This window comes from Myotis brandtii, unplaced genomic scaffold, assembly GCF_000412655.1.
Source record: "Myotis brandtii unplaced genomic scaffold, ASM41265v1 scaffold1234, whole genome shotgun sequence".
NCBI lineage: Eukaryota > Metazoa > Chordata > Mammalia > Chiroptera > Vespertilionidae > Myotis > Myotis brandtii.
In genome coordinates, this window is record NW_005354309.1 from 12,605 (window position 1) to 37,299 (window position 24,695).

The following is a 24,695-nucleotide window of genomic DNA, read 5'->3' on the forward strand; positions in this document are numbered from 1 at the left end:
TGATCTTGTAAAAACCTAACTTAGCCCTAGCCTGAGGACTGAAGGGTCCCAGGTTCGATACCGGTCAAGGGCATATACCTTGGTTGCAGGCACATCCCCAGTAGGAGGTGTGCAGGAGGCAGCTGGTCGATGTTTCTCTCTCATCGATGTTTCTAACTCTCTATCCCTCTCCCTTCCTCTCTGTAAAATATCAATAAAAATATATTTAAAACTTAAAAATAAATAAATCCTATATAATAAAAGGCTAATATGGAAATCGACCGAACAGCAGAATGACCAGATGCTATGATGCACACTGACCACCAGGGGGCAGATGCTCAATGCAGGAGCTGCCTTCTGGTGATCAGTGCACTCCCACAGGGGAGCGCCGCTTAGCCAGAAGCCAGGCTCTGTGGCAGCGCTAAGGATGTCCAGCTGACAGCTTAGGCCCACTCCCTGTGGGGCCATCAGTCAGACAACCCCCGAGGGCTCCCAGACTGCGAGAAGGTGCAGGCTGGGCTGAGGGGCCCCCCACCCGAGTGCACGAATTTCGTGCACCGGGCCTCTAGTAATAAAATAAAAACCTAACCTAAATCAATCCCTCCTCTGAGAGACTCCATAGTTTCCACCTCACTCAGATCAATAGTGCAACTTGCTCCTTGGCTCACAAGGCCCAGCACACTCTGTCCTTACCTCCTCCTACTCTCCACCTTGCTCCACTCTGGCTGCACAGAGATCCCTGCTTTTTATAGAACACACAGCACATAGCCCCAGGGCGTTTGCACCTCCCTGTCTATCTGGAAAGCTCTTGCCCACATGGCCATGGGGCTCCCTTCCCTCAGATCTCTGCTCAGATCTCAACACCTCAGAAAAAACTTCCCCAACCATTCTGTGTCAACAGCTCCTCATCACTCTCCACCGCTGCTTCATTTTTCTTTATATCCTATCACCTCCCAATATTTTACATCCCTTGATTGTGGCCCATCTCCCTACCACTCAATTTTGTTCAAGAGTGTATGCTTGGTGTCTAAAATAGTGTTATAAACAGAAAAGACAAACAGCATGTTTAGACACAAAACAAGACTCAACAATGTGGGAGCTGTGAGGACCCAGGTACACAGGAGGGCCAGCAGGACAAGCTATGCAGCAGCTGGGGACGCACCTGGTGCTTCTGCCGGCGCTTGCGCTCCTGCTCAATCTTCTGCTGCTTCTCCAGCTTCTCGGTGATGCGGGCCTCACGCAGGGACTGCCGCTTGCTACGCTTGTAGGCCTTGGCATTGAGGGCAGTCTCGAGGGCCGTGTCCCTCCTCATGCACACCACCACTTCCTGCCGCAGCTTCAGGAAGAGGAGAAACATGGGCACACGTTGGTCATGGCCACACAAAATGCACAATTACACAGTGCAAGCTAGGCACAACACTGCTGCCTCCAGAAGGGTCCTTGCTAAATCTCATAAGCACAAATATGTCTGCATGTGGAGGATGTCTGATAAGTGCCCAAGGGCCAGGGGGGCAAGCACAGGTCAGGAGACAGCTGCTTCTGAACACCCAGCAGAAGGTCCTCTTATCCCTTCAGGTCTACAGCTCTGCCTTCCCTCAAGCACACACAAAGTATTTCCTATGGCTCATTCAAAAGTACAGCCCCCGCAGACAGAGACCCATTTAAGTTTCCTGTTTCGCCGCCTTAGGGAACCATGCTTACTCACACCAGGAACACCCAATGTGCCACCACTGTGCAGGTTGTGAAGAGGAAGGAGGGCACAATGAGCTAATAGTGTGTGTGGACACTGCCGCTTTCAATGGTCAAGGGACATTTACTTAATAATTGCTCAGCAAGCAATTACTTGAATGCAAGCATCAGCGTTGGCAGAAAAGGCCTGTGCCTGCGCCCACCTGCCTCTGGAAGTTCAGCAGCCTGAGGGCCTTGAGCTCAATAGTTGCTTTGGTTCGCAAATCCCCGGCCAGTGACCCGGGTAGGTTTTCAAGTTCCTGAATTCGATGAGCGATGCGAGCCTGAAGCCTAGGGTGCAAAGACAGAAAAAAGGACAGGCAATGAGAGGACTGCATACAAGGAGCCCACCTATGCCCTTTCTTTAAAGCAGGAGCCTCAGAAGAATCCATCCTTTGAGGGAGGCAGGAGATGGCTCAGAAAAGGATGCCAGCCACAAAACACAGAGGAAGGCAGCAGAGGACTCAGAGCTACAGCAAACAGGAAACCAGACAGAGCACAGCCGACTGAAGGCATTTCAGCAGGGTGAGCCAGCCTCAGGAGTCAGGCAGGCCAGGCTCTCCCTCCCAGCCCTGGGAATCTACTTAGCCTGGGAGCCTTATCAGGAATATGGGCCATAAAGGAGTTAAAAAATTAAACATCTATGGCCCTGGCCAATGGTGCTCAGTGGTTAGAATGTAGGCCCGCACCAAAGGATAGTGAGTTCAATTCCCGGTCAAGAGCACATACCTGGATTGCAGGTTCAGTCCCTGGCCCCAGTTGTGGCTTGTGCTGGAGGTAACCAATTGATGTGTCTCCTTCACATCGATGTTTCTGTTTTTCCATCTCTCTCTCTCTCTCTCTCTCTCCCCCACCCCCTCACATTCTCTAAGAATCAATGGAAAAAATATTTAAACATTACTTAGAGGGGGCTAGAGGTGAGGGACTAGGCAGGACCTCTATGAGGAGGTGACCTCAGTAATGAATTCTAAGTGAGCACAAGAAGTCATGTACTGCCAAGCCAAGGCCCTAGGCAAAAATAAGCCTAACTTGTTAAATAAACAAATTGGAACAAGGAAAGTAGGAGAGGAGAGGACAGAGCACAGGACAGGAACTGAACAGAAGGGAGTTTACTGAACAGAGTGGCAGGTTTTAACCTGGGGAATGGAATCTAGTCTAAGTAAATCGTAAAAAGAGACTCCCAACTGCCGTGTGGAAAACAGAATGCACAGGCAAGTGTGAGAGGAGGCAGGCCCCAGGCAGGAGGAGACCAGGTGGCAGTTAACAGTGCGGGGGTAGAACCATGTCTGGGGAGGGGAGCTGAGACGAATTGGTTCACCAAGGGGTCATGCACCACCTATGCAAAGGGGGATGAGAAAGGGGCTGCAGTGTCGGTGGCCCAATGAGCTGCTGGATGGCAGGTATATGAGAACAAAGACTGGAGGGGGAAGCAGGGAAAGTGAAGCTATCTGGACAGGTCATTTTCAAGCTGAAGGGGAGGCACCCGGCTCCAAGGCATGTCACAGCTGGGATGCACTCTAGAGATGGTCGTTAGGCAGATTTACTGATGCCTCTGGGAACATACAGTGAACAAGGCACAGCCTCTCCCTCATAGAGCTTACACTCACCAAGGGAGGCCTGCCCTGAACAAGTGAGAAATGCAATGAGGAAATGGGAAGTGCAAGGTGCTCAAGGAGTGAATCTCAGGTGCCCCCAGAAGTGTGGGGTGAAATATCACAGACCTAGTGTGTCAGGCATCCCACATGGTGCCTAGGAGGCCTTGGCAAAGGGCCAGCAACTAGTGAGAAGGATCCACTGCAGAGCTTGCAGGGTTTCTTTCTGAATGTGATGAACCAAAAGTTGGATACACTGTGTTAGTGAGGAGAAACACATACTTTCACTGCAACATATATCTGTGTGATCTCGGTGGAGGGCAGCTTTGCAGAATCTACAAAATTCCCCTGTGTACGGTCCCTGTTCCCATTAATGCCACTTCTAGGGACTTATTCTGACACACGTGCACACGTGTGAAATTAGAAACAAATGCAGAAGTAGCATTTACTATGACACTGTCTTAACGCCGGATTAGAAATAACCTCACGTGCACTCAGCCAGGGGACTGGCTGAATAAACAATGTTACTTCACCAGGCAGAACACTGAACAACAAGAAAAAAGAAAAGCTCTGCTGAAACCGGTTTGGCTCAGTGGATAGAGTGTCGGCCTGCGGACTGAAAGGTCCCGGGTTCGATTCTGGTCAAGGGCATGTACCTGGGTTGCGGGCACATCCCCAGTAGATGTGCAGGAGGCAGCTAATCGATGTTTCTCTCTCATCGATGTTTCTAACTCTCTATCTCTCTCCCTTCCTCTCTGTAAAAAATCAATAAAATATATTTAAAAAGAAAAAAGAAAAGCTCCTTTTGGACAGACAGGGATGATCTCTACACGATGTTATTTAGGAAGAAACGATGCACTTCATGAACCCCCTGGGGACAATATAGCTACCTGTGCCTATCTGCTCGCATATGCACACAATTTTTCTGGAAGGACACATGCCAACTGGGGAGCTGGGAACATAGAGAGAAAGGCATATACCCTGTTGGCCTTTGGAACTGGAAACCACACCAACGTGTGTCAGGGATGACATGGTTGAGAGTGACCTGAAGCGGCAGCAGCGCCCTCACCTGTACTCCCGCTCCTGCAGAATCTCCACAGGGTCCAGGCCCCGGGGTTTCTGGATGGGGGTGATGCGGCTCTGCTTCTGGTGAAGCGGTACCATGGGGGCAGGCTGGGCCGGCTGCCCTGGCGACTGCGTCTGGGGTGGCATCACAGGAGAGGCAGCGGGCGGGACGGCAGGGGGCGCAGGTGAGGGACGGCCTGTAGGCTGAGGGGGGATCAGCTTCTGAGGTGTGCTTGTGGGGGCAGCAGCATTCGCCATAGGTCCTGGGGAGAGTCAAGTAGCAGGAGCACAGCATTGAGCTTCAGGTCAATTCCAGTGGAAATAAAAAGCCTGCATGGTGCTCACTGCCTCAGTGACAGACAGACTGTCCGGGCCACACCTCCCCATCTCCCCGCCCCTCACTGAACTGGCATGGCAGGCAGCTTCTCACTCAGGGGTCTCCTCTCTCCTGCCTCAAAGTTCAAGCCTCTTCCAGATCTCAGCCTACATGCCCTTCCCGGAAGCCCTGCGCTGATCCAAGTGCCGACCCTGAGTTCGTTCTTCCTGGGCAGCATTTTCCTGACTTCCATCTACTACGGTTCAGATGAAATCACAGATTTAAGTGATTAGCTCATCTATGCCCATCACTAAACCTCAGGTTCTAAGAGGATAGGAAACGAATCCATTTTGTCTACTGCTTTCACCCAACAGACGTGACCCTCAAATCCTTGCTGACAACTACATTTGACAGAAGGAAGAGAAACTGAACATGGTGAGGAGACAGAACCCTGAACTACCCTGTCATTTTGCTGGCCTCCCATAGTATTGGGGGGGCATCCCAGGAGGGAAGGGAAGTCAGCTGTAACCTACAGGCATGGAGGCACCAGGTCCTGAAGGGTCGTGTCTATGGCTACAGCCGTGCCTCCCCACAGCCTCTCACTGGAGTTACAGTGAACTTGTTCATTCATATTCTTCTCTTCTTATTAACATTTTAAAGATAGCCCAGGATCTCATTGACCCACAGGACAGGAAAAGGGTGGGCAGGAATGGTGGAGTGAAACCAACCCAAGCCTTTAGAAAATAACTAGGGATAGATAAGACACCAAGAAGACAGCAGGAAGAAGCAAGGACTTGTCCTTGGCTCTCTCTCTCTCTGGACAGGCTCATCTCAGGATCTGCACTGCGTAACCTCATGACATAAGTCAGGGCACAGAAATGTCACCAGGACAGAGGGTACTCACCTTCAGGCCATGGCTTGGGAGGCCCTCCAGGGGGTTGGCCCGGCATACCGGGGGGCACTCCTGAAGGTCCTGGGGGTGGCATATTGGGCCCTCCCATACCTACACACAGGGAAAAACAAACAATCGGATAAAATGTGTCCTGTGCTCATCCTGCAGCCACCCCCATGGGCAGCCCTGTCTCCAGGGGACACACCCAACAACAAGCCTTGAAGTGTGGGCATCAAGGGAACGCAGGGAGCTGGAGAAAGAATTTTTATCCTGACAACAGCCTTGCCTGCCCGCCTGAGCACCAGACACTATGCCAGCCCCAAGGGGGAAACTTGTGGGCAGCAGAGCCAGGTCTGCCTGACACTGTTGCCCCTACTTGGTCAGTTTGCTGAGACCTCTCCCTCCCCCAAAGGCTGGAGATAGTGGGCCTTACCATGGGGCCTGCTGTAATTTGGAGGTGCTGGGCCTGGGCCTGGGCCAGGGCCAGGGCCAGGGCCAGGGCCAGGTCCTGCTGCAGACACAGAGGGTGGAGGTAGTGTTGGCACCTGCTGCTGCATCCCGGGCATCGGTCGCTTGCCCTGCACTGCCATCTGCAGGTGGTCAGGCAAGGGTTGCCCCCTGGCCAGCATCTTGTAGGCCATGATCTGAGCTCTGAGCTGATGCAGTTGGTTCTGATTAAATGGTGTTGGGCCCCGGTTCTGCTGCCCCAAAGACTGGGGGTCAGCGCCATCCAGCGGGGCCCCTCCTGGTCCAGACGACATCTGTGGGCCCGAGGATGGGCCACTGGCTGGAACCGGACTAGAGGCGTGCTCGGAGCCACCCAGTGGTGAGGGGTAACCTGCAGAAAATGCAGATTCCAGAGGTCACTCAGGAGTATACATTCAGAGATTTTTAAGGCAAAGACGATAACCTTTCCGCCAGGTTTACACTGGCACCTACCTGAGACATGGCATGACCAAATTTTTTCATTCTTGTAATTCAAACAAGAGGCACCCAGAGGGCACTGACCAGCAGCCGGTGTGATTGGTTTTGTTTGGCCCACCTTTCAGTAAGTTGCTGATGGTCATACTGAGAAGTTACACAGATACTAGCTTTCTCTGGGCCTCCCATCCTGACCCTCGTCCTGTCTAGGCCCTCTCTCCTCACTTCTCTGACCTGGAGAGCCCCTGAGTTTCCTGCCCTAATGACAAGAGGTCAACTACTCTGTCACTTTTCAAAGTTCTGGAAAAGCCACTTGGAACGCTCCGTAAAGCAGCTTGGGCCCCACTCCCAAGATTCTGACCGAGCTGGTCTGCAGTAGGACCCAAGAATCTGCATTTCTAATACACTCTTGGGTGACACCAGAGCTGCTAACCTGAGGAGCCCGCCTGTCCAGCTGTCATCTCACACCCAGCACTAAACACAGTTCATTCCCGCCGGTATTCACTCTCCTGGGCTGCTCTGAGACAGAAAGCCCAAACAGGGCACCAGCCAAACCTAAGCTCAACAGCCCTCTGTGGCAGGGTTTCCGCACTGCCCCATGTCCTCCCTGTCTACCTGTGGGAGACCTGATTAGGAAAATGACCTTAGGACTCCTGGGGGGTGACAAACATGAGGAAAGAAGAGAAACAAAACAATACCTTGGGAGTGCTGGTCCATGGGGCTCGGTGGAGGCCCCATCCCTGCGTGGCCCCCTGTCCGCATCCCCATCCCCTTCATCTGGTTGTAGCGGGGGTCATCCGACATGCCCTTCTCATGCATGGATTCCATTGGCTGCAAGAGGGGGGTAATGACAAGGCAGGATCAGCAAGTGGGGACAGGATGAGATGGCACAGCAAAGCACTGCCCAAGAGATCAATGTCACTGAAAACACTATGGCATTTACTGAATTGCCAACATGACCAAGCAGCTTAGGTCCAAGACATGGTCCTGACAGCTACAGTCAAGCAGATGCATAAAATAATACCAACCAATGGAGGATAACTGCCTAGGAGACCAGTGGTTGAAGGGCAAGGGGACAACCAGACCAGAGCACTCGGCAAGAACATGAGACAGTTTCAGATGGCCAGAATCCCACAAGAAAGGACATGAGTGACAGCTTCTGGTCAGGGGCAGTTTTAGCTAGAACTCAGGACTCTCTGTCATTGCCACAAGGAAACCTTGTCACCACAAATTTTGAGATTGGGGACCCTCTTCCTTGGGAGTCTGTAAATCAGAGGAACAGACAGAAACTTCTGCCCATGAGTATGGTAACAATACATCAGATGTCCTCGGTGATCCAGTATCGGCCTCCTGCTAGCTGGGAGGGAGGCTATCTAGGGCATCGTTCTGACAGAATGATGACACCTATTTTCCCTCCTAATGCTCAGCACAAACACTTCCCTTATGGAAATGGTTGTTAAAGGGGACCTTTTCTTAAGACCCTTCCAGGGCACTCTGCTAGGCCCTGGTGAACGCAAATGTCCTGTTTTCTGGGATCTTAGTCTAATGGGTAACCCCCCATCAACTGCAGCTCAATATGTGTACAGTGAAAGGAGGCCAAGAGGGTGCCTGGCTGAGACAGGAGGGGCAGCTGTCTACACAGGAAAAGGGTAGAGCACCCTTGGAGGCTGACAGGAGCCCTGGGTGGGGGCCTGTCCTCCACACCTCTTTCCTGGGATGGGCTTGTCTCCACACAGAGTGGGAGCTCTGTACAGACAGGAGGTGCGCCCCCACACACACACCAGACCCTGGCTCCTATGCTCTTGACACTGGGCTGGACACACGGCAGGCCTCTGACAGAGGTTTGAAAATGTGCATGGAGTGTGTTAGCAGTCCCAGGAGGAAGGAACAAATAGGCAGAGAGGAAAAGAGGGGGCTATGCTAAAGAAGAGGGCCTAAATTGGTGTTGTGTGCAGAGGGTAGTCACCAACAACTTCCCAGGAAGGCAGTGACAAGACAGATACTGTACCAAAGTTGACAGAAATATACGGGAGATGGGAGGGCAGGGAGGGTTTCGCTTGGCTGTGCTTCGAGGTCACTGAGGTGGCTCAGGCCTGGGGTGCAGGGAGCAGCAGAGAAATAAGATGATTCTACCACTAATTTGCTGAGTGCCCTTCTCTCTGGGACTCTGGTTCATGGTCTATAAAATGGGCATAATACTCACCTATACCTGATGGGTGGGGGAGGGGGAGTGGAATGGGGAGCAAACACATAGATAGTGCAGGTAGGGAGCCCAGAGGGTTACCAAGGTCCCCTTGCCCTCAGGTCACACCATCTGCATCTTCTACCTGCAGGCTTCCTGTGGTCTCTGAGGTTGAGGAATGGCACCCTTTCCTGCAGATGCTAATACATATAAGAGGACAGTTCCTTGTTTCCTTCAACTACCTCTCAGGAACACAGAGAAAGAGGAAACTATTTGTGTTGACAGTTTTTCACCTCACTAGCAAAAGCAGCCCTAATCGGGTCAGGTAAGTGGTGACCCAATGAGGACAACTGCCCTGCTCTATGGGTTACACAGGTACACAGAGCAACCAAATTGGAGGAGTCCGCTTGCCTTCAGCTATCTTTTAGGGATTTGGACATTTTTATTCATTAATGAAAGGCAATTTAGGAGTAATGTTACCACATTTCCTACCTAGAAAAACGGGTGAGAGAGACACACAGGGGAGAGCTGGGGTGGGGTGGGGGGAGTTGCATGAAATGATGACTGCCAGCTCACAGCAGGGGCCAGGATGCATGGCTCACCCTCCCGCCTCTGACCAAGTGAACCCAACCAGTCAGAGCAGTGGGCCCTGGGCTCCCTACCTTGTGCATCTGGTGCATGTTGTCCTGAGGGTATCCTCCAGGCCCCTGGCTTGGGATGGGGTGTCCTGCTGAGGGAGGCCCCGGACTGGGCCCCATCATGCTGTGGGCAGAGCCAGGTGAGGGACCTGGGCTAGGGCCCAACATGGCTCCAGGAGAGGGGCCAGGGCCTGGGGAAGGGCCTGGCCGAGGAGTTCCGCCCAGGGGTGGGTCTGGAGTGGACATCTTCACAGGAGCTCCGGACAGTGGTCTCCTGCTAGAGAAAAGTCTAAGTCAGTCTGGGGGTCATGGCCATCAGCTAGGTGGGTCAGGGCATTGTAGGAGGATCACAGTCATGTCAGAAGCACCCATCTGACAGGGAGCTGGTGCCTTTGACATGCAAGCCTTTCTCCTCCAGATCTTTCTCCTCCATTCCTCTGGAAGGAGGTCATACATCAGACACACAAAATCAGATAAGAGTTCCCTGAGGAAGGGGTGGAACTCAGGAGGTGGGGGAGAGGGGCTTTGCTTCCCTTGCCATCTTTCTGATTACAACAAAGGGTGGCGCTGATCTGTACTTCACACCACTTTAATGCTTGCTTACCTTCCAATTTAACAAAAAAGAAGAGTATAACTAAGGCTCAAAGCAGCATCTGACTGGATTCTCATAAATTCAATAAAAACAAATATTCGTGGCCAGTAATACTGGTTTTCCATTTAAGGCAGTGAGATCAAGTTTCCTTTAAAATAAATGAAGTTTAAAAAGTAGGTTCATTTAAAAAGAAGTATTACATAAATAATGGCACTCTGATATTTCAAATACTTCGAGAGTGATAATCAAGTGTCTAAAGTTTGATGAATACTGTTGTACACTAAAAACTGACACCCAGAACTATGACCCAGAGCCTCCAACAAGTCCATAAATATTCAATGATGTTTATAAATTATACTTGCTAACTACAATAAGGATTCAATTTTCAAGTAACCCTTAATCGGTTATGTGGTTACATGGCCTTAAATAAAATTTTCTTTAATAACCTCTTTCATCATGATGGAGCAATACAGTCTCAGTGGTGAAATCTGGAAAACACAAAAAGAATACGAAGCTTAAAATCACCCATCATCCCACCAGAGGCAGAATTGGGTGCTTGCTGGTCCTACAAGAGAGGAAGAAGCAACCCTGCCCTTCTGACCCTTCCCAGGATTCGAGAGGAGGTGTGTGAGAACAGAGGGCTGGAGGGCTCCCAAGGGACCCTCAGAGCCCCCCCAGAGTGGTGAGGATGATACTGAGACATCCAGGATGGGCCCTCTTAAGGACACAGAGCTGCCCTGATGTCCCTAGGGCCCTGTTACACACACACACACACACACACACACACACACACACACACACTCACAACAGAATTACTCAACACACTGTAGGCAAGCTTTTTTTCTTTCTAAAAATATATTTACATTGATTTTAGAGAGAGAGAAAGGGAGAGGGATAGAGAGACAGAAACACTGAGAGAGAAACACTGATTGGCTGCCTCCTGCCACAACCCAAGCATGTGCTGTGACTAGGAATCGAACCTCTTGGTCCATGGGTCAGCGCTCAAACACTGAGCCATACGGGTCGGGCTGGCAAGCTTTTATTTTTCATATAATCATACCTATGACCATTTTTGTCATTTAATAGTCTTCAAAACATGAACTCTAGCGGCTCCACCCCATTCTCACATTCTGTGAATCCTGAGTTACTGAAAAGCCCCTCTCCTGTTGGCATGTCACAAATCTGGTTTTTGTTTCTGTGGATTTATTTTGGTTTTATAATGAGTCTCATTGCCTCTAGACTTTACTGGGCACTTCTGGTTCTAAGGAATAAATCCTGTTAAGAAGTTCAGGAACATTTTTTTAATATATATTTTTATTGACTTTAGAGGGGAAGGGGGAGGGAGACAGAGATAGAAACATCAATGATGAGCCCTAGCCGGTTTCTGGCTGCCTCCTGCACGCCCCCTACTGAGCCCACAACCCAGGCTGTGCCCTTGACTGGAATCGAACCCGGGACCTTTCAGTCCGCAGGCTGACGCTCTATCCACTGGGCCAAACCAGCCAGAGCTCAGGAACATTTTAAATTCTCTTGATTAAAAAAGGTTTAACTTGAAAGGTGGAGGCATTTTCCTTGATAACAGATCAAAAACCCAAATTTCTTTGTTCCAGTTTCATGACCAAATAATCGGAGCCAAGAGAATCAGAAACTTCAGCAGGACAGAAATCCGTGGCCGGCACACCAGCATGACCGCGAACAGACCCCCACAGGCAAGAAAAGGCTCCTCCATCCTCTGAGCGCCCAGATTTCCTCCAGAGCTCAAGGAGTCTCAGTGCTGGACCTTAAGTCAGCCTCGTAGGAGTACGGAGAACTGGTGTCTGCTCACAAGCCCTTCTCCACAAATCCAAACCCAATAAGCTCAGTTTAAAATTAAACTTTTAACAATATATACAGCCCTGGCTGCGTAGCTCCGTTGGTTGAAGCATCCTCCCAATATGCCACGCGTGCGGGTTCAATACATAGTCAGGGCACATACAAGAAGCAACCAATGAATGTACAAATAAGTGGAACAAATGAGTGTTTCTTTCACTCTCTCTTCTTTCCTCTCTCTCTCAAATCAATAAGTAAAATATTTCTAATCAAGTAAAATGAAAAATATATACATTTGAGACAAATTCATTTGGAAGCCATTTAGAAGCAAAATGTGACTTGATTCAGCTCTGTGTGAATAGTCACACATTCTGCCACGGAAACAGGATCCTGTTTGATCCCTAGACTCTGCCCCAGTCTCTGCCAAGTACTCTGTATCTCCTTTGCTAAAATCCTGATTCTGGAGTCTGAAACTTCTGGCCCAGGGGCTTGTCTACAGGAGGACGCACCTGCAATCACAATTCACAGGTGGGAAACCAAGCAACACTGACATGGCCACACTGGGCAAAGGATGATGGCTCCCCCGAGCTTCATGCCCCTTCATGTCCACAGGCCCTCTCAGGCCCACAGAGCACTGCAGTGACGTGAGGAAAGGAACGGTGGTTCTGCAAATCCTTCAGGAATCCTGCAGTATCCACAGGCTCAGAGTTTCTTTCTCACTTGAGGTCTCTATTCTAAGTCAAGCCAACTGAAACTGACAGCAAGATAGAACCCATGCCACCAAGGGAACATCATCTCCCCATCTAAAGGCAGACACGCTGGCAAGCAAACACTGAAGTACCTTCGGAATGATGGCTCTTCTAAACGTAGTTTATATTTATCAACAGACCTTCTTCCCATCGAAGCATGTGGTACCTCTAGAAATTACCTGCCTCCACTGAGGAGGGCTAAATTCATCAACACATAGCATCCACCAAAGTTACTGAAGGGCATCGAAACAGACTTTTTGTGCCCGAATATGACACTGTCCACTTTTGAGAAGCATAGGGTTTCATGACACTCTTTTTAAAATATTTGCTTCAATCACTTTTTGGCCTTTTGGCTAACATCAAGTGAAGCATCTGTTCTTATCAGTTTAATAAAATATTTGCTTCAGAAACTGCCACCTCTGAAGAGTCAAGCTGCCATGAAGCAGGTAAGTGCATGGAGCCACCATCAACAGCAAACTCATTTCTGGAGTGAAAGCTCAGACACATGTGGGGAGTGACAGTAACAGGGACCCAAAGGAGTGCAAATACAATACAAAACCATTCCAAGCAGCACAGGGGGTAGGGCGTTGTCAAACACTGAGGAGCCCAATCGGGGTGCTGGTGCCACATGTGGACGAGCGCTGTTGTGGTGGAGAGAACAGGAAAATGAAACCAGTGTGGCTCTCTGGTCCTCAGTGTAGTACTGAGGAGGGGATTTTTATTTTAATTACCTGTAATGACTTGTAGCATACCTAAGGTGCCCTGATTGTATGATGAATCCTAGATCAGACATAACATCTCCAACATTCCAGAAGGCGCCCTCAGCTCCCTTCCCAGTCGAAACCACCCCCCTATGCAAAACCACTGTCCTGACTCTATCATTGTATATTAATTTCACTTGTTAGTGAACTGCATCTGAAAAGAAAATCACACAGTAGTGTCCTTTTGCTCATCTGGAAGGGGCATCCATGTTGTTGGGTACAGTGGTCATTCGTTCTTCTTCATTTGTCCTGTTCACGGACACTGTGCTACCAGTTTAGAGCTAGCGTGAATAAAGCTGCTATGAACAATATCACTTAGGGGACACAGATGCTCATTTTTCTTGGATATCCAGGAGTGGAACTGTTATCCTAAGGAAGGCATAAATTTAGCTTTGGTAGCTATTGCCAGTTTTTCAAATTAGGAATATAATCCTACATACCGCCCTTCTCCTAGCAGTGGGTGAGCATTCCAGTTCCTCCATATCTACACCAACACTTGGTGCTGTCAGTCTTTTTCTTTTTAATGAGTTTGTTTAGTTACAGGCGGTACAGAATTCAGGATGGAACAAAGACTGAAGAACACACTCTGGAAAGACTTTGGGTTGGGTTTACTCTGACCTCACAGCTAAGGTCGAAATGGCAGAGTGAAAAGAACTAAAGAGATGAGCCACTGCATGATTATTATTTTTTACAAAAGTTTAATCTTAAATGTACAACAGGCTCCAAGACAACACTTCATTCTATAGGTGGTAATAGATGTTGACAGGGAATCTAGATGTTCAAACAGGAATAGAATTAAGGATCACCATTGCCCCAGGCACAAGTAACAGCTCATTTTTTGCCAGATTTCTTAATTTCCACCTGTGGCCAGGGAACCCCTTCCCTGCAACCTTCTCTTTTAACTCCTCTAGTTCCTTCTGCTCCTTTTTGCTTCTGCTCCAATGCCTTATCTTCCTCATCCATCTCCTTGACCTACTCTTGCCACCTTCTCAGTGGACATGGTGCCTGTCACCTCTTCCCTAATCCCCGTCACCAGAAGTTCCATTCTTTTTAATTCCGGTGGGTGTATAATATTTTATGGACAGATGTTAATTACAGGAGAAAACAGTTACTAACCGGTAGCAGGACAGGAGGCATTGTGATGAGTACGGGGGGCAGCTGGGGAGTAACGTAGCAATTAGTGTGGCATTATCTGAATTAGGAGACCACATGGACACTAGGCCACAGGAAACCAGTAGAAAGCAAAGAGAACACCCACCCCAGATACAGAACATACTTGCTTAATAAGAACTGAAGGAGTGCCCTATCTGGTTTAGCTCAGTGGATAGAGCGTCGGCCTGCGGATTGAAGGGTCCCAGGTTCAATTCCAGTCAAGGGCACATGGCTGGGTTGCGGGCTCAATCTCCAGTCGGGGGCGTGCAGGAGGCAGCCAATAAATGATTCTCTCTCATCATTGATGTTTCTATCTCTCCCTCTTTCTTCCTCTCTGAAATCAATAAATATATTTTTTTTTAAAAAAAGAACTGAAAGAGTGAAGGGATTACAAAGTAAAAGTTCAATAATCTCGACTATTTGGAAAGTTGTATTTCCGGACAATAAAAATAACAGTGAGAAACACCAGTCTAGCAAGTGTCTGCACCACAGGCCCAAGACCACCAGCTCTGTGAGAGAGTGTTTATAGCCCACAGCTAGAGCCACCAGGTACATGGCACAGGCTCACTTTCCACCAGAGGGATGTAAGGAGAATGCCAATATACAGAGTGCTCAAGCTCACCAAGAAACAAACATACTAAAATCAAGAGGCACAGACACTAAAAACAAACAAAACCAGAATGCCATGTGGGTAAGGCTGCAGTAACACAGGGCACATATGGTATGATGGGGAGCTCCTGTGGAATGCTGCAAGTGACTAACACTGGGGATCCCCAGTGCCGAGACTGAGGTGTGCACTGGGGCTGAGGCATCCTGGGAGCTTGCCCCGAGGAGATGGTGACTTCAGGTCTCATAAACCCATGTCTATGGGGTCTGCAGATGACTTTGGGCCGCAGCATCAGCTCTACTGCCATGGCCAATCCTAGGTCCTGGTGGGACTCTGGTCAAAAAGAGGACTACCTGGCAGTTCACACAACAGGCGACTGGAATTTGTAAAGAGGAAACCAGCAGACAGCAAACTCCAAGGTTGGTGCACAGAGGTCCTCAGGCACTGGACTTGGAGGCCACCAGGGCCCCCAGCCCGTTCCTTCTCTTGTCCCAACACTGCTTCCTTGGGCCTCAGAGACACCACCTTTACCCCCTCCATCCTGGCTCACTGAGAACGCCCTCTGTGAGGTAATGAATGATCACATCTTAGTACCAAATTGGGGACGGACATGAGAGGTCACTAGAATTAAAGCCCAGGTGACACTCTGTTGCCCACAGCATCCCCAGGAATGCAATGGACCCTGAATATCTTATGATTTTAATTTGCATTTCCCTGTGACTAATGGTGTTAAACACCTTTTCATATTCTTATTGGTCATTAAGATATCTACGTTTCTGCTAGAATTTTATTGGGAATAAGTGGTTCAATTACCATATGCCAATCTGTGACTCGCCTTTGTGCTTTCTTAACAGTGTCTTGTGATAAACAGAAGTTCTTTTTGTTTTAATATATTTTTATTGATTTCATAGAGGAAGGGGGAGAGAGAGATAGAAACATCAATGATGAGAGAGAATCATTGATCGGCTGCCTCCTACATGCCCCCCACTGGGGACAAAGCCCAAAACCTGGGCATGTGCCCTTGACTGGAATCGAACCTGGGACCCTTCAGTCCTCAGGCCGACATTCTATCCACTGAGCCAAACCAGCTAGGGCAACAGAAGTTCTTAATTTTAATGATGTCTGATTTACCAAGTTTGTTTTTTTATGGTTAACTAGAGGCCCGGTGCACGAATTCGTGCATGGGTGGGGTCTCTCGGCCTGGCCAGCGATCAGGGCCGATCGGGGCCGTCTTGCCCAGTCCCGATTGGGGCCAATGGGGGCCAGCTGGCAGGGGAGGGACCGTGGGAGGTTGGCTGGCCAGGGAGGGACCATGGGAGGGCTCCAGGGTGTGTCCAGCCTGTCTCGCCCAGTCCAGATCGGCTGGATCCCAGTAGCAAGTTAATCTACCGGTCAGAGCGTCCGCCCCCTGGTGGTCAGTACACGTCATAGTGACTGGTCGAGTGGTCTACCAAACAGTCAACCAATCGGTCAGACACTTAGCATATTAGGCTTTTATATAGAGAGATAATTTTGGGGTCCTGATTAAGAAATCTTTGTCTACCTGTGACATTATGATCTACCTTCTGTTCCTGATACAGAGCTTCTAAAAAACCCTTTTAATTCCCTATGTGATAGGGGTGACAGGATAGTTTTACACAGAGCTCCAAAATCCCTTAGAATTCCCTAAGTGATAGAAGTATCTTTTGTTCTAATGAGGCTTCTCTTGATTGGCTCCTCGATGGCTTCAGGATGGATGGGAGCTGGCTGCCAGAAAGACCAAGCCATGGTTAGAAGGTTGGAATTTCAACCCTACCCTCCATCCTCCAGGGATGTCTGAGTGATGAGGCTTCCACAAAAACTAAACTACATGTTTCAGAAAGCTGCTGGGTTGGTGAACATATCCATAGGCCAGGAGGGTGGTAAATTCCAACTCCACAGGGACAGAAGCTCCTATGCCCAGGACCCACCTTACATATTTCTTCATTTGGCTGTTCATCTGTATCCTTTAATGTCTCCTTCATTTTATGAGCTGTACTAGCAAATTTTTAAAACTTAGGAGGGGATTCTGGGAAACCCTGATTTGTAGCTTAGTTGGACAGAAGTGTGGGTAATGTGAGGACCCACTACTTGCAAAGAAGGCGTCAGAATTGGGGGGCAGTCCTGTGGGACTGAATCCTTAATCTGTGGGGTTTGCACTAACTCCAGTTAGTGCCAGAACTGAACTGTAGGACAGTTAGTGTCAGCAGAAACTTGCAGAGAATTGCTTGGTGTGGAAAACCCACATTTGATGTCAGAAATGTGATCAGAGGAAACAGGTTTTCCTGTACTACCTCAAAGTCATGGGATAGAGAAAGGGAAGGGACACTTTAATATCCAAGAGGGCTGTGACTTGTCCCTGACCCTAGTAATTTACAACTGCTGAGGATGTATCAGTCACAAAGAAATCACAGGAAGGAAGATCCAGCCAGAGAGAGAGGCAGAGCTGTGGGCCCATTTGGTGGTAAGGACTCGGATTTATTCACTGAGTCACACCACCACACTACACGAAAGGATTATCATTGGTCTCACTGACAGAGGTGTCCCTGAGGTTCAGAAGTCACACAGCAGGTCAGTGGAGAAGATGGAGAAACAAGGCCAAGGTCACAGTGCAACTCAGACTCTGAGTGTGGACTCTGTCACCTAACTGCACCATGCTAGATAAGTGGCTTAACTTCTCTGAGCCTGGTTCCTCTTCTGTAGGCTGGAGCAGAGATGTCCCTTAGGGGTCACAGCCAGCATCGAATGAGCTAACACATGCAAAGCATATGCAGGCAGGAAGTGCCACCACACATCTGGTGAAATCAAGGGTCCTAACATTTACTGGGCAATGCTTACTGCTTGTCACTACTGTCCTAGAAATGTCATACAGATTAAGCATTTCCACCCTCCTCTCCCCATAGAGAGATGAGTAAACTAGCCAAATAGTAAGTAACCACTCTAGAGAATTTGCTTCCTAACTTTAGCTTCCCTGCAGGACAAACCTTGATTAATGCTCCCATCCCTCAGCACTCAGGACAAATATGCTTGCTTCTCCCCTCAAGAAGCAGAAGCTGCTTGAAGATCAGAATAGCCCAGTGCAAACAAGGTCCAGCCTCGCAATCAATGGGCAGGATTTGGGCTGCTGCAAACTCTCTCTTGCCCTCTTGGTCGTCACTGCCACAAAAGCAATTTGCTTAGCCATTATCAAGTTCCTTTTAGCTAGCCAACTGAGGGGCAGGAGTGCACCTGGCCCTGCTTGAGGGCTGAAGAGGGTGGAGGAAGGGGTACCACTACACTCCAGTGAGATGCCTACTCAGGGAGCAAGACAGGATTAACCAGGTGAGATCTGACATCCCTCTTCCCCATTCCTTCTTCCCTTACCACCAAACACCCCTGCCCTTCCTACATCGGAAACTAAATAGTTGGCTTTTCCAGCAAATTCCTTGGGTCCCCAAGGTCGTCCTAAGGCCTTGTGGGTTCCAGGTAACTTCCATAGTGCTGCCAGGGAACACCCGCAACAAATCCCTCTCAGACAAGTCACTTGGTGTCTGTGTTGGGAATATAAGGGCAACTTCACATTCAATGAAATCCACCCAACCAGTTCTACCTAAGCAGAGACAAAATGAAGGACAAGGGGAAGAAGGAGCCAAAATGGTGAAACTGCTAGCCTGGTGTATCTGAAAGCTAGCAGATGTGCCTGGCCCATGGGTTAGGTGCATTTGGGGTTCCACAGAAGGGAACAGAGCTTGGGAATCCAAGTGGGCAGTCTGAAGGAATGTGACAGGAAATAAAACTACTCCGGTAAGAACAGAAAAGCTAAGATATTCCGGAGGCCACAAGATGAAAATAGGCTCTAGATCAGTGATGGCGAACCTTTTGAGCTCGGCGTGTCAGCATTTTGAAAAACCCTAACTTAACTCTGGTGCCGTGTCACATATAGAAATTTTTTGATATGTGCAACCATAGTAAAGCAAAGATTTATATTTTTGATATTTATTTTATATATTTAAATGCCATTTAACAAAGAAAAATCAACCAAAAAAATGAGTTCACGTGTCACCTCTGACACACGTGTCATAGGTTCGCCATCACTGCTCTAGATCAAGCATGTCAAACTCAAAGGGGAACATGTGCCAAATAAACAAAATTTAAGTTTATGTGGGCCACAAAAAACCAAAAGCTTCAATTTTCATAGAAACATAGGTTTACTTTGATAGAGACATGCTGAATACAAAGGGCCGAAATAAATGAGTAATTGTTGACAAAAATAATAAAATATTTTAATAAAAATTAGTATTTTTTCTTGAACATTAACCTACCAGACACTGAAAAACTGCACAAATTAATAAGCGTAATGCAAATAAACCTATTTTTCTTGTTCTCCAAAAGCAAAATATTTCCTGTTTCACACACCAAACAAGTCAGTACAAGACTAATGACGTCGCAATAAGCTGCTAAAATATTCGCTGCTAGTATTAGTGGAGAGAAATGGTGCACCTGCGCATAAGGTGTGTAAGGGAAATGAATGCAACATGATTATAGTAATCAGTCATTAGTGAACACTGTAGTTCATTATTAATAATTATGTGTAACATTGTAAAAATTAGGTTACAAAATTTTTATTAAAACATTTTTTACATACCTCTCCCGCCTCCTCAGCAGCGCTAAGGATGTCTGACTGCAGCTTAGGCCTGCTCCCCACTGGCAAGTGGACATCCCCAAGGGCTCCTGGGCTGCCAGAGGGATGTGTGACTGCCAGTTTAGGCCCGATCCCCTGGGGGGCGGGCCTAAGCCGGCAGGTGGACATCCCCCAAGGGGTCCCAGACTGTGAGAGGGCATAGGCCGGGCTGAGGGGCCCCCCCCCCAAGTGCACACATTTTTGTTCACCGGGCCTCAAGTCCTATATAATAAAAGGCTATTTTGCAAATAGACCAAACGGCGGAACAATCACACAACTGAATAACTGGTCACTCTGACATGCACTGACCACCAGGGCGCGTGCGCGGAACATGGCAGGCGTTGGCCACAGCAAGATAGTGCAGGTGGGTGGGGGCAACAGACGAAGGCAGGGCACTGGTCCCTGTCATCTGGGAGAGATTCTGGTAGTTACTGAAAATTCTTTGCTCCCACATGCAACGATCCCACCCAGCCTGGCGTATTTTCTTTTCATTAGCAGGAAAATGGAGATTTAGAAAGCTTGGAAACTTGACCCGACTGAAAAGAAGAAATAGTGGACCTTGAAAGTGACTTCAAATGCGCAGAATACAGTCAAAAGCTGCTGCAGTTAAATATTTTACCCTCTTCGTTCTCCCTGTGTGATCTACAATAATAATCTGCTTCGTGTTGAAATTTATTGCTGTGTTGCTGACAATTACCTAAAAGAGAAACTGGAGTGCTTCACTGGGCTGGAAAAAGTTTAGCTAAATCAGAAAGCAGGTCTAATTAAGCAAGTTCATTCTATATATATAAAAGGCTAAGTTGACTCTCGCATGCACAATACATGTAAAGATCTCGCTGATGTCAATCGCATGCGTGTGTTTCAATCTGTCATTGTTGATTGTGAATTTGGTTGACATTTCTATTATAGAGAAAGGGCAAATAGCAATATTAAAATAATTCTTTTAATTAATTTTCTTTCACTATGCACAAATTCATGTACCAGGCCACTGGTCTTACTATAATATAATATATATAATATGCAACATATGTGTTAATCAAGTGCTTATGTTATTAGTAAGGCTTCCTGTCAACAGTAAGCTATTAATAGTTAAGTTGTTTTTGTTGTTGTTTTTTAAAATATCTTTATTGATTTCAGAGAGGAAAGGAGAGGGAGAGAGGGATAGAAACATCGATGAGAGAGAATCATCGATTGGCTGCCTCCTGCACATGCCACACTGGGGATTAAGCATGAAACCCGGGCATATGCCCTGACCTTGAATCAAACCGTGACCTCCTAGTTCACAGGTCAATGCTCAACCACTGAGCTGGACAGTAGTTAAGTTTTAGAGGAGTAAAAGTTATGTGTCGATTTGCAACATTGTTTAAGGATCAACTGTACTGTATATGCATGTTAATCGAAGCATAGAAGCCAACATACACCAAACTATCAGCAGCAGCCATCAGCTCTCTGGAGGCGTATGATGGGAAACTTCACATTTTCCACTTCAGAGATTTCTGGTATTTTTTTCTTTGTGTGTGTTTGTTTGTTTATAATAACCATCTATTACTTCCATAACCAGATTTTTAGAAATGTTTTAAATATTTTTTATTGATTTTTTTAGAGAGAGAGGAAGAGAGAAAAAAAGAAAGAGAGGAATATGAATGTGAGAGTAATAAATAGATTGGTTGCCTCCTGCATGCCCCCCACCGAGGATCAAGCCCACAACATGGGCATGTGCCCTGACGAGAAAATCGAAATGGCAACCTTTCGGAGCATGGGAGGACACCCTACCAACCGAGCCACTTTTTAAGGAAAAATACCTAGTTAGAAAAATACTCGGGAACTACATACCCAGAAAAGAGGCCCAGGAAGTGCCTTTGTGGAAATAAAAGAGAAAAATGAAAGGATTTGAAACTGCATTATGTTCCATCTACTTTCAACTTCATCAAAATTATCATCTAAAATAAAACATCTCTGGCCATCAAATGTGGAACAGGAGTGCTGGAGGATTAGTCCAGTTTCTTCTTTCCTAACACCCTTGCCTTTTGTCTTATAAGTAAAAAAGTACCCTGGTGGCCAGCCTCTGTGGCAGGAAAAGCTGCTAACAAGCAATCTAGACCCTCTGGTATCTGCTTGCTGGAATTATGGTGTATGTTTTTTCATCTTGCCAGAAAAACGGCTTTATATTTCAGGTTGGCCCAGAATATTTGCTATTTTTGGGGGGGTGTGGAGAAATTTATTTACATACACGTTTTATCAACAGAGTCAACATTACAGTCAAGTCATAGCAGGGTGTTCATACCCAGCAATAGTGGCTGGGCAAAACCAGCCTCATGCCTTACATTCAAAATACAAAACATTTCCCTCCTAATAAATCTACTAAGAAAAACCCTCCACACTTGTACTGATGGTGTGGAGTGCTCTAGTAAATGAACCAGGAAGGATGTTAAGGGGCAGGCATCTGTGGACTTAGGGACCTTGTGGAAATGGCTTATTCCTGAGACTGTGCTTCCCCATCACTGTGTCCAATAGAACTTCCCTTGCAATATAATTACGTAGCAAAACCTTGCCCTGCATTTAAAAGGGAATACATTTTAGAAAGGAAAAGTCATGTCACAATCAATTACAATGGCTTTTCAGTTCTACCTAAAAGGTAGGCATGCTGAATTGTTACCAAGTATTATTATTTTTTAAAAAAATTTTTTTATTGATTTCAGAGAGGAAGGGAGAGGGAGAGAGAATCAACTATCAGCTGCTTCCTGCACGCCTCCTACTGGGGATCAAGCCCACAACTCAAGCATGTGCCCTAACTGGGAATCAAGCCAAGATCTCCTGGTTCATAGGTCGATGCTCAAACACTTAGCCACACAGGCCAGGCTTTTTTTTTTTTTTTTAGCACAGAACTATACATTGTCAACAACTATACTTCTTCCACTGCAGCATATATTTTTATTTATTTTTATTATCTGAGAGGAAGTTAAGAGAGGAGGGAGAAAAAAACATCAATGCGAGAGAGAAACTGTTGCCTTCCGCATGCACCCAGACCAGGGATCAAATCTGCAACTTGGGTATGTGTCCTGACCTAGAATCAAACCCGCCACCTTCCCATATACAGGGCAGGATGACACTCCAACCGACTGAGCCACGCTGGCCAGGGACCAAGTATTATTTCTAGCACTGGGGATTATGTATCATTTTATTCATTGGAATCTACCCTTGCCCATTTAAAAAGTTTTTTCATTCACTTGACAACCACTAAAGAGTAACTCCCCATATACAACATGCCAGAAGACATGACAACCAGGTTGGTTTTCTGCCCTATCTGTCAAGGAAATGTACTGTCTTTACGTCAAGAACACAAACACTATCCTATTATCCATTAGATATGTGTTTTTTAAACTCTTTTGACCATGACCCAGAGTCATGACTTGGCCCAACACAAACATACACCAAGTAATTGCAACAAGCTTTACAAATCTTTCCTGACCCTGCTCCTGTTAAGCCTAGTCAACCCTGGATGGATGTCATGACTCACTGCTGGGTTTGTTATAGCCTGCTGTACAGTCAACACTGAGCAAGACATGATCCCTGGAGAGGGCTGAAGGGAACTTCCCACAAGAAAGAGCTTAGAAAGTACAAGGAGGCGTGGCACCTATACCTGCCAAGTATCACTTGGGACAGACCTCCCAGCCACCCCAAATACCAACTGACTCTGAGCGAAGCAAGGTTCTAGGCCAGGGGTGAGCAAACTTTTTGACTCGAGGGCCACAATGGGTTCTTAAACTGGACCGGAGGACCGGAACAAAAGCATGGATGGAGTGTTTGTGTGAACTAATATAAATTCAAAGTAAACATCATTACATAAAAGGGTACGGTCTTTTTTTTTTAGTTTTATTCATTTCAAACGGGCTGGATCCGGCCCGCGGGCCGTAGTTTGCCCACGGCTGTTCTAGGCACTGGGCATCCAGGAGAAACAGTCTCTGTCTGGTGGGACTAATAACTGAGTGACAGAAACAAACATACAAATAATATGACATGTCATGTAGGGGGTGGAAGTGTTATGAAAAAATAATCAGAGTTAGCACTCAAGCTGACGGCAGGTACTCTTTCAAACATGGTGGCCAGAGATGGTCTGTCCATGGCTATCTATGGACAGAGGGACCAGCCATTGCAAAGGCCCTGGGGTAGGGCCTTGTTAGAGTGGAGCAGGTGATGGGGGTGTGGCAGATGAGGTCAGAGATTGGTGGGGAGAGCAAATCACAGGTTTTGAGGGCAATGATGAGGAGGTAAGGGGTCTACTCTAGGTAGATTGGGAAACCACTGCAAGGTTCTGGACAGGGCAGTGACACAATTTGATAAAAACTTTTCTAAGATTTCTCTGGACATGCTGGTGCAACAGATAGGGTGAGAGTCCAGGTGACTAGCAGGGCCTCAGCTAGCACATGCCATTTGAAATATAAAAAGGGCCCCTTACTTGGAGCTCCCCAGCTCTGGAGCCAAATTTGGCAAAGTCCAGCCAGGATGGATTTCAGCCCCAACTCGCATCCCCTCGGTTCAGCACTGATGACTAAGAGACTACGGTAGGAACAGACGATTGTATGCTCAGAGAGGTTAACTCATTTGCCCAAAGTCATGCAGGGAGCCCAGCAGGTGTGGCTCAATGGTTGAGCATCCACCTATAAACCAGGCAGTCACAGTTCGATTCCCGGTTGGGGCACATGCCCGGTTTCAGGCTTGATCCCCTGTAGGAAGTGTACAGGAGGCAGTTGATCGATGATTCTCTCTCATCACTGATGTTTCTCTCTCTCTCTCTCTCTCTCTCTCTAAAAATCAATAAAAAGAAGAAGGGAGATTCATGCAGGGAGTAGAGTCCTCAAGTCTGTGTGACTGCAAGGTCTGAATAACTGATTCGGCTGAGGATCAGAAGGTATAGGACAGTGGTCGGCAAACTGCGGCTCTTTGGCCCCTTGAGTGTGGCTCTTCCACAAAATACCACGTGCGGGCGCACACGTACAGTGCGATTGAAACTTCGTGGCCCATGCGCAGAAGTCA

At 47.7% G+C, this 24,695-nt stretch overlaps 1 protein-coding gene across 1 annotated transcript in view; it reads right to left on the bottom strand.

Moving 5' to 3' along the window:
• Nucleotides 1-22,742, bottom strand: part of LOC102250879 (transcription activator BRG1) — a gene marked incomplete at its 3' end in the record, with an annotated part of 32,060 nt that extends 9,318 nt beyond the window's left edge. Inside the window, exons 1-10 of the mRNA XM_014533970.1 lie at nt 22,738-22,742; nt 12,643-12,651; nt 9,691-9,696; nt 9,338-9,587; nt 7,192-7,324; nt 6,006-6,410; nt 5,585-5,683; nt 4,369-4,627; nt 1,872-1,998; nt 1,142-1,315 (exon numbers count right to left, since the gene is read on the bottom strand). Of these exons, the coding sequence (XP_014389456.1) occupies nt 1,142-1,315; nt 1,872-1,998; nt 4,369-4,627; nt 5,585-5,683; nt 6,006-6,410; nt 7,192-7,324; nt 9,338-9,559 (1,419 nt within the window). The remainder of the gene's footprint in view (nt 1-1,141; nt 1,316-1,871; nt 1,999-4,368; nt 4,628-5,584; nt 5,684-6,005; nt 6,411-7,191; nt 7,325-9,337; nt 9,588-9,690; nt 9,697-12,642; nt 12,652-22,737) is intronic.
• Between the last annotated feature and the right edge of the window lie 1,953 nt (nt 22,743-24,695).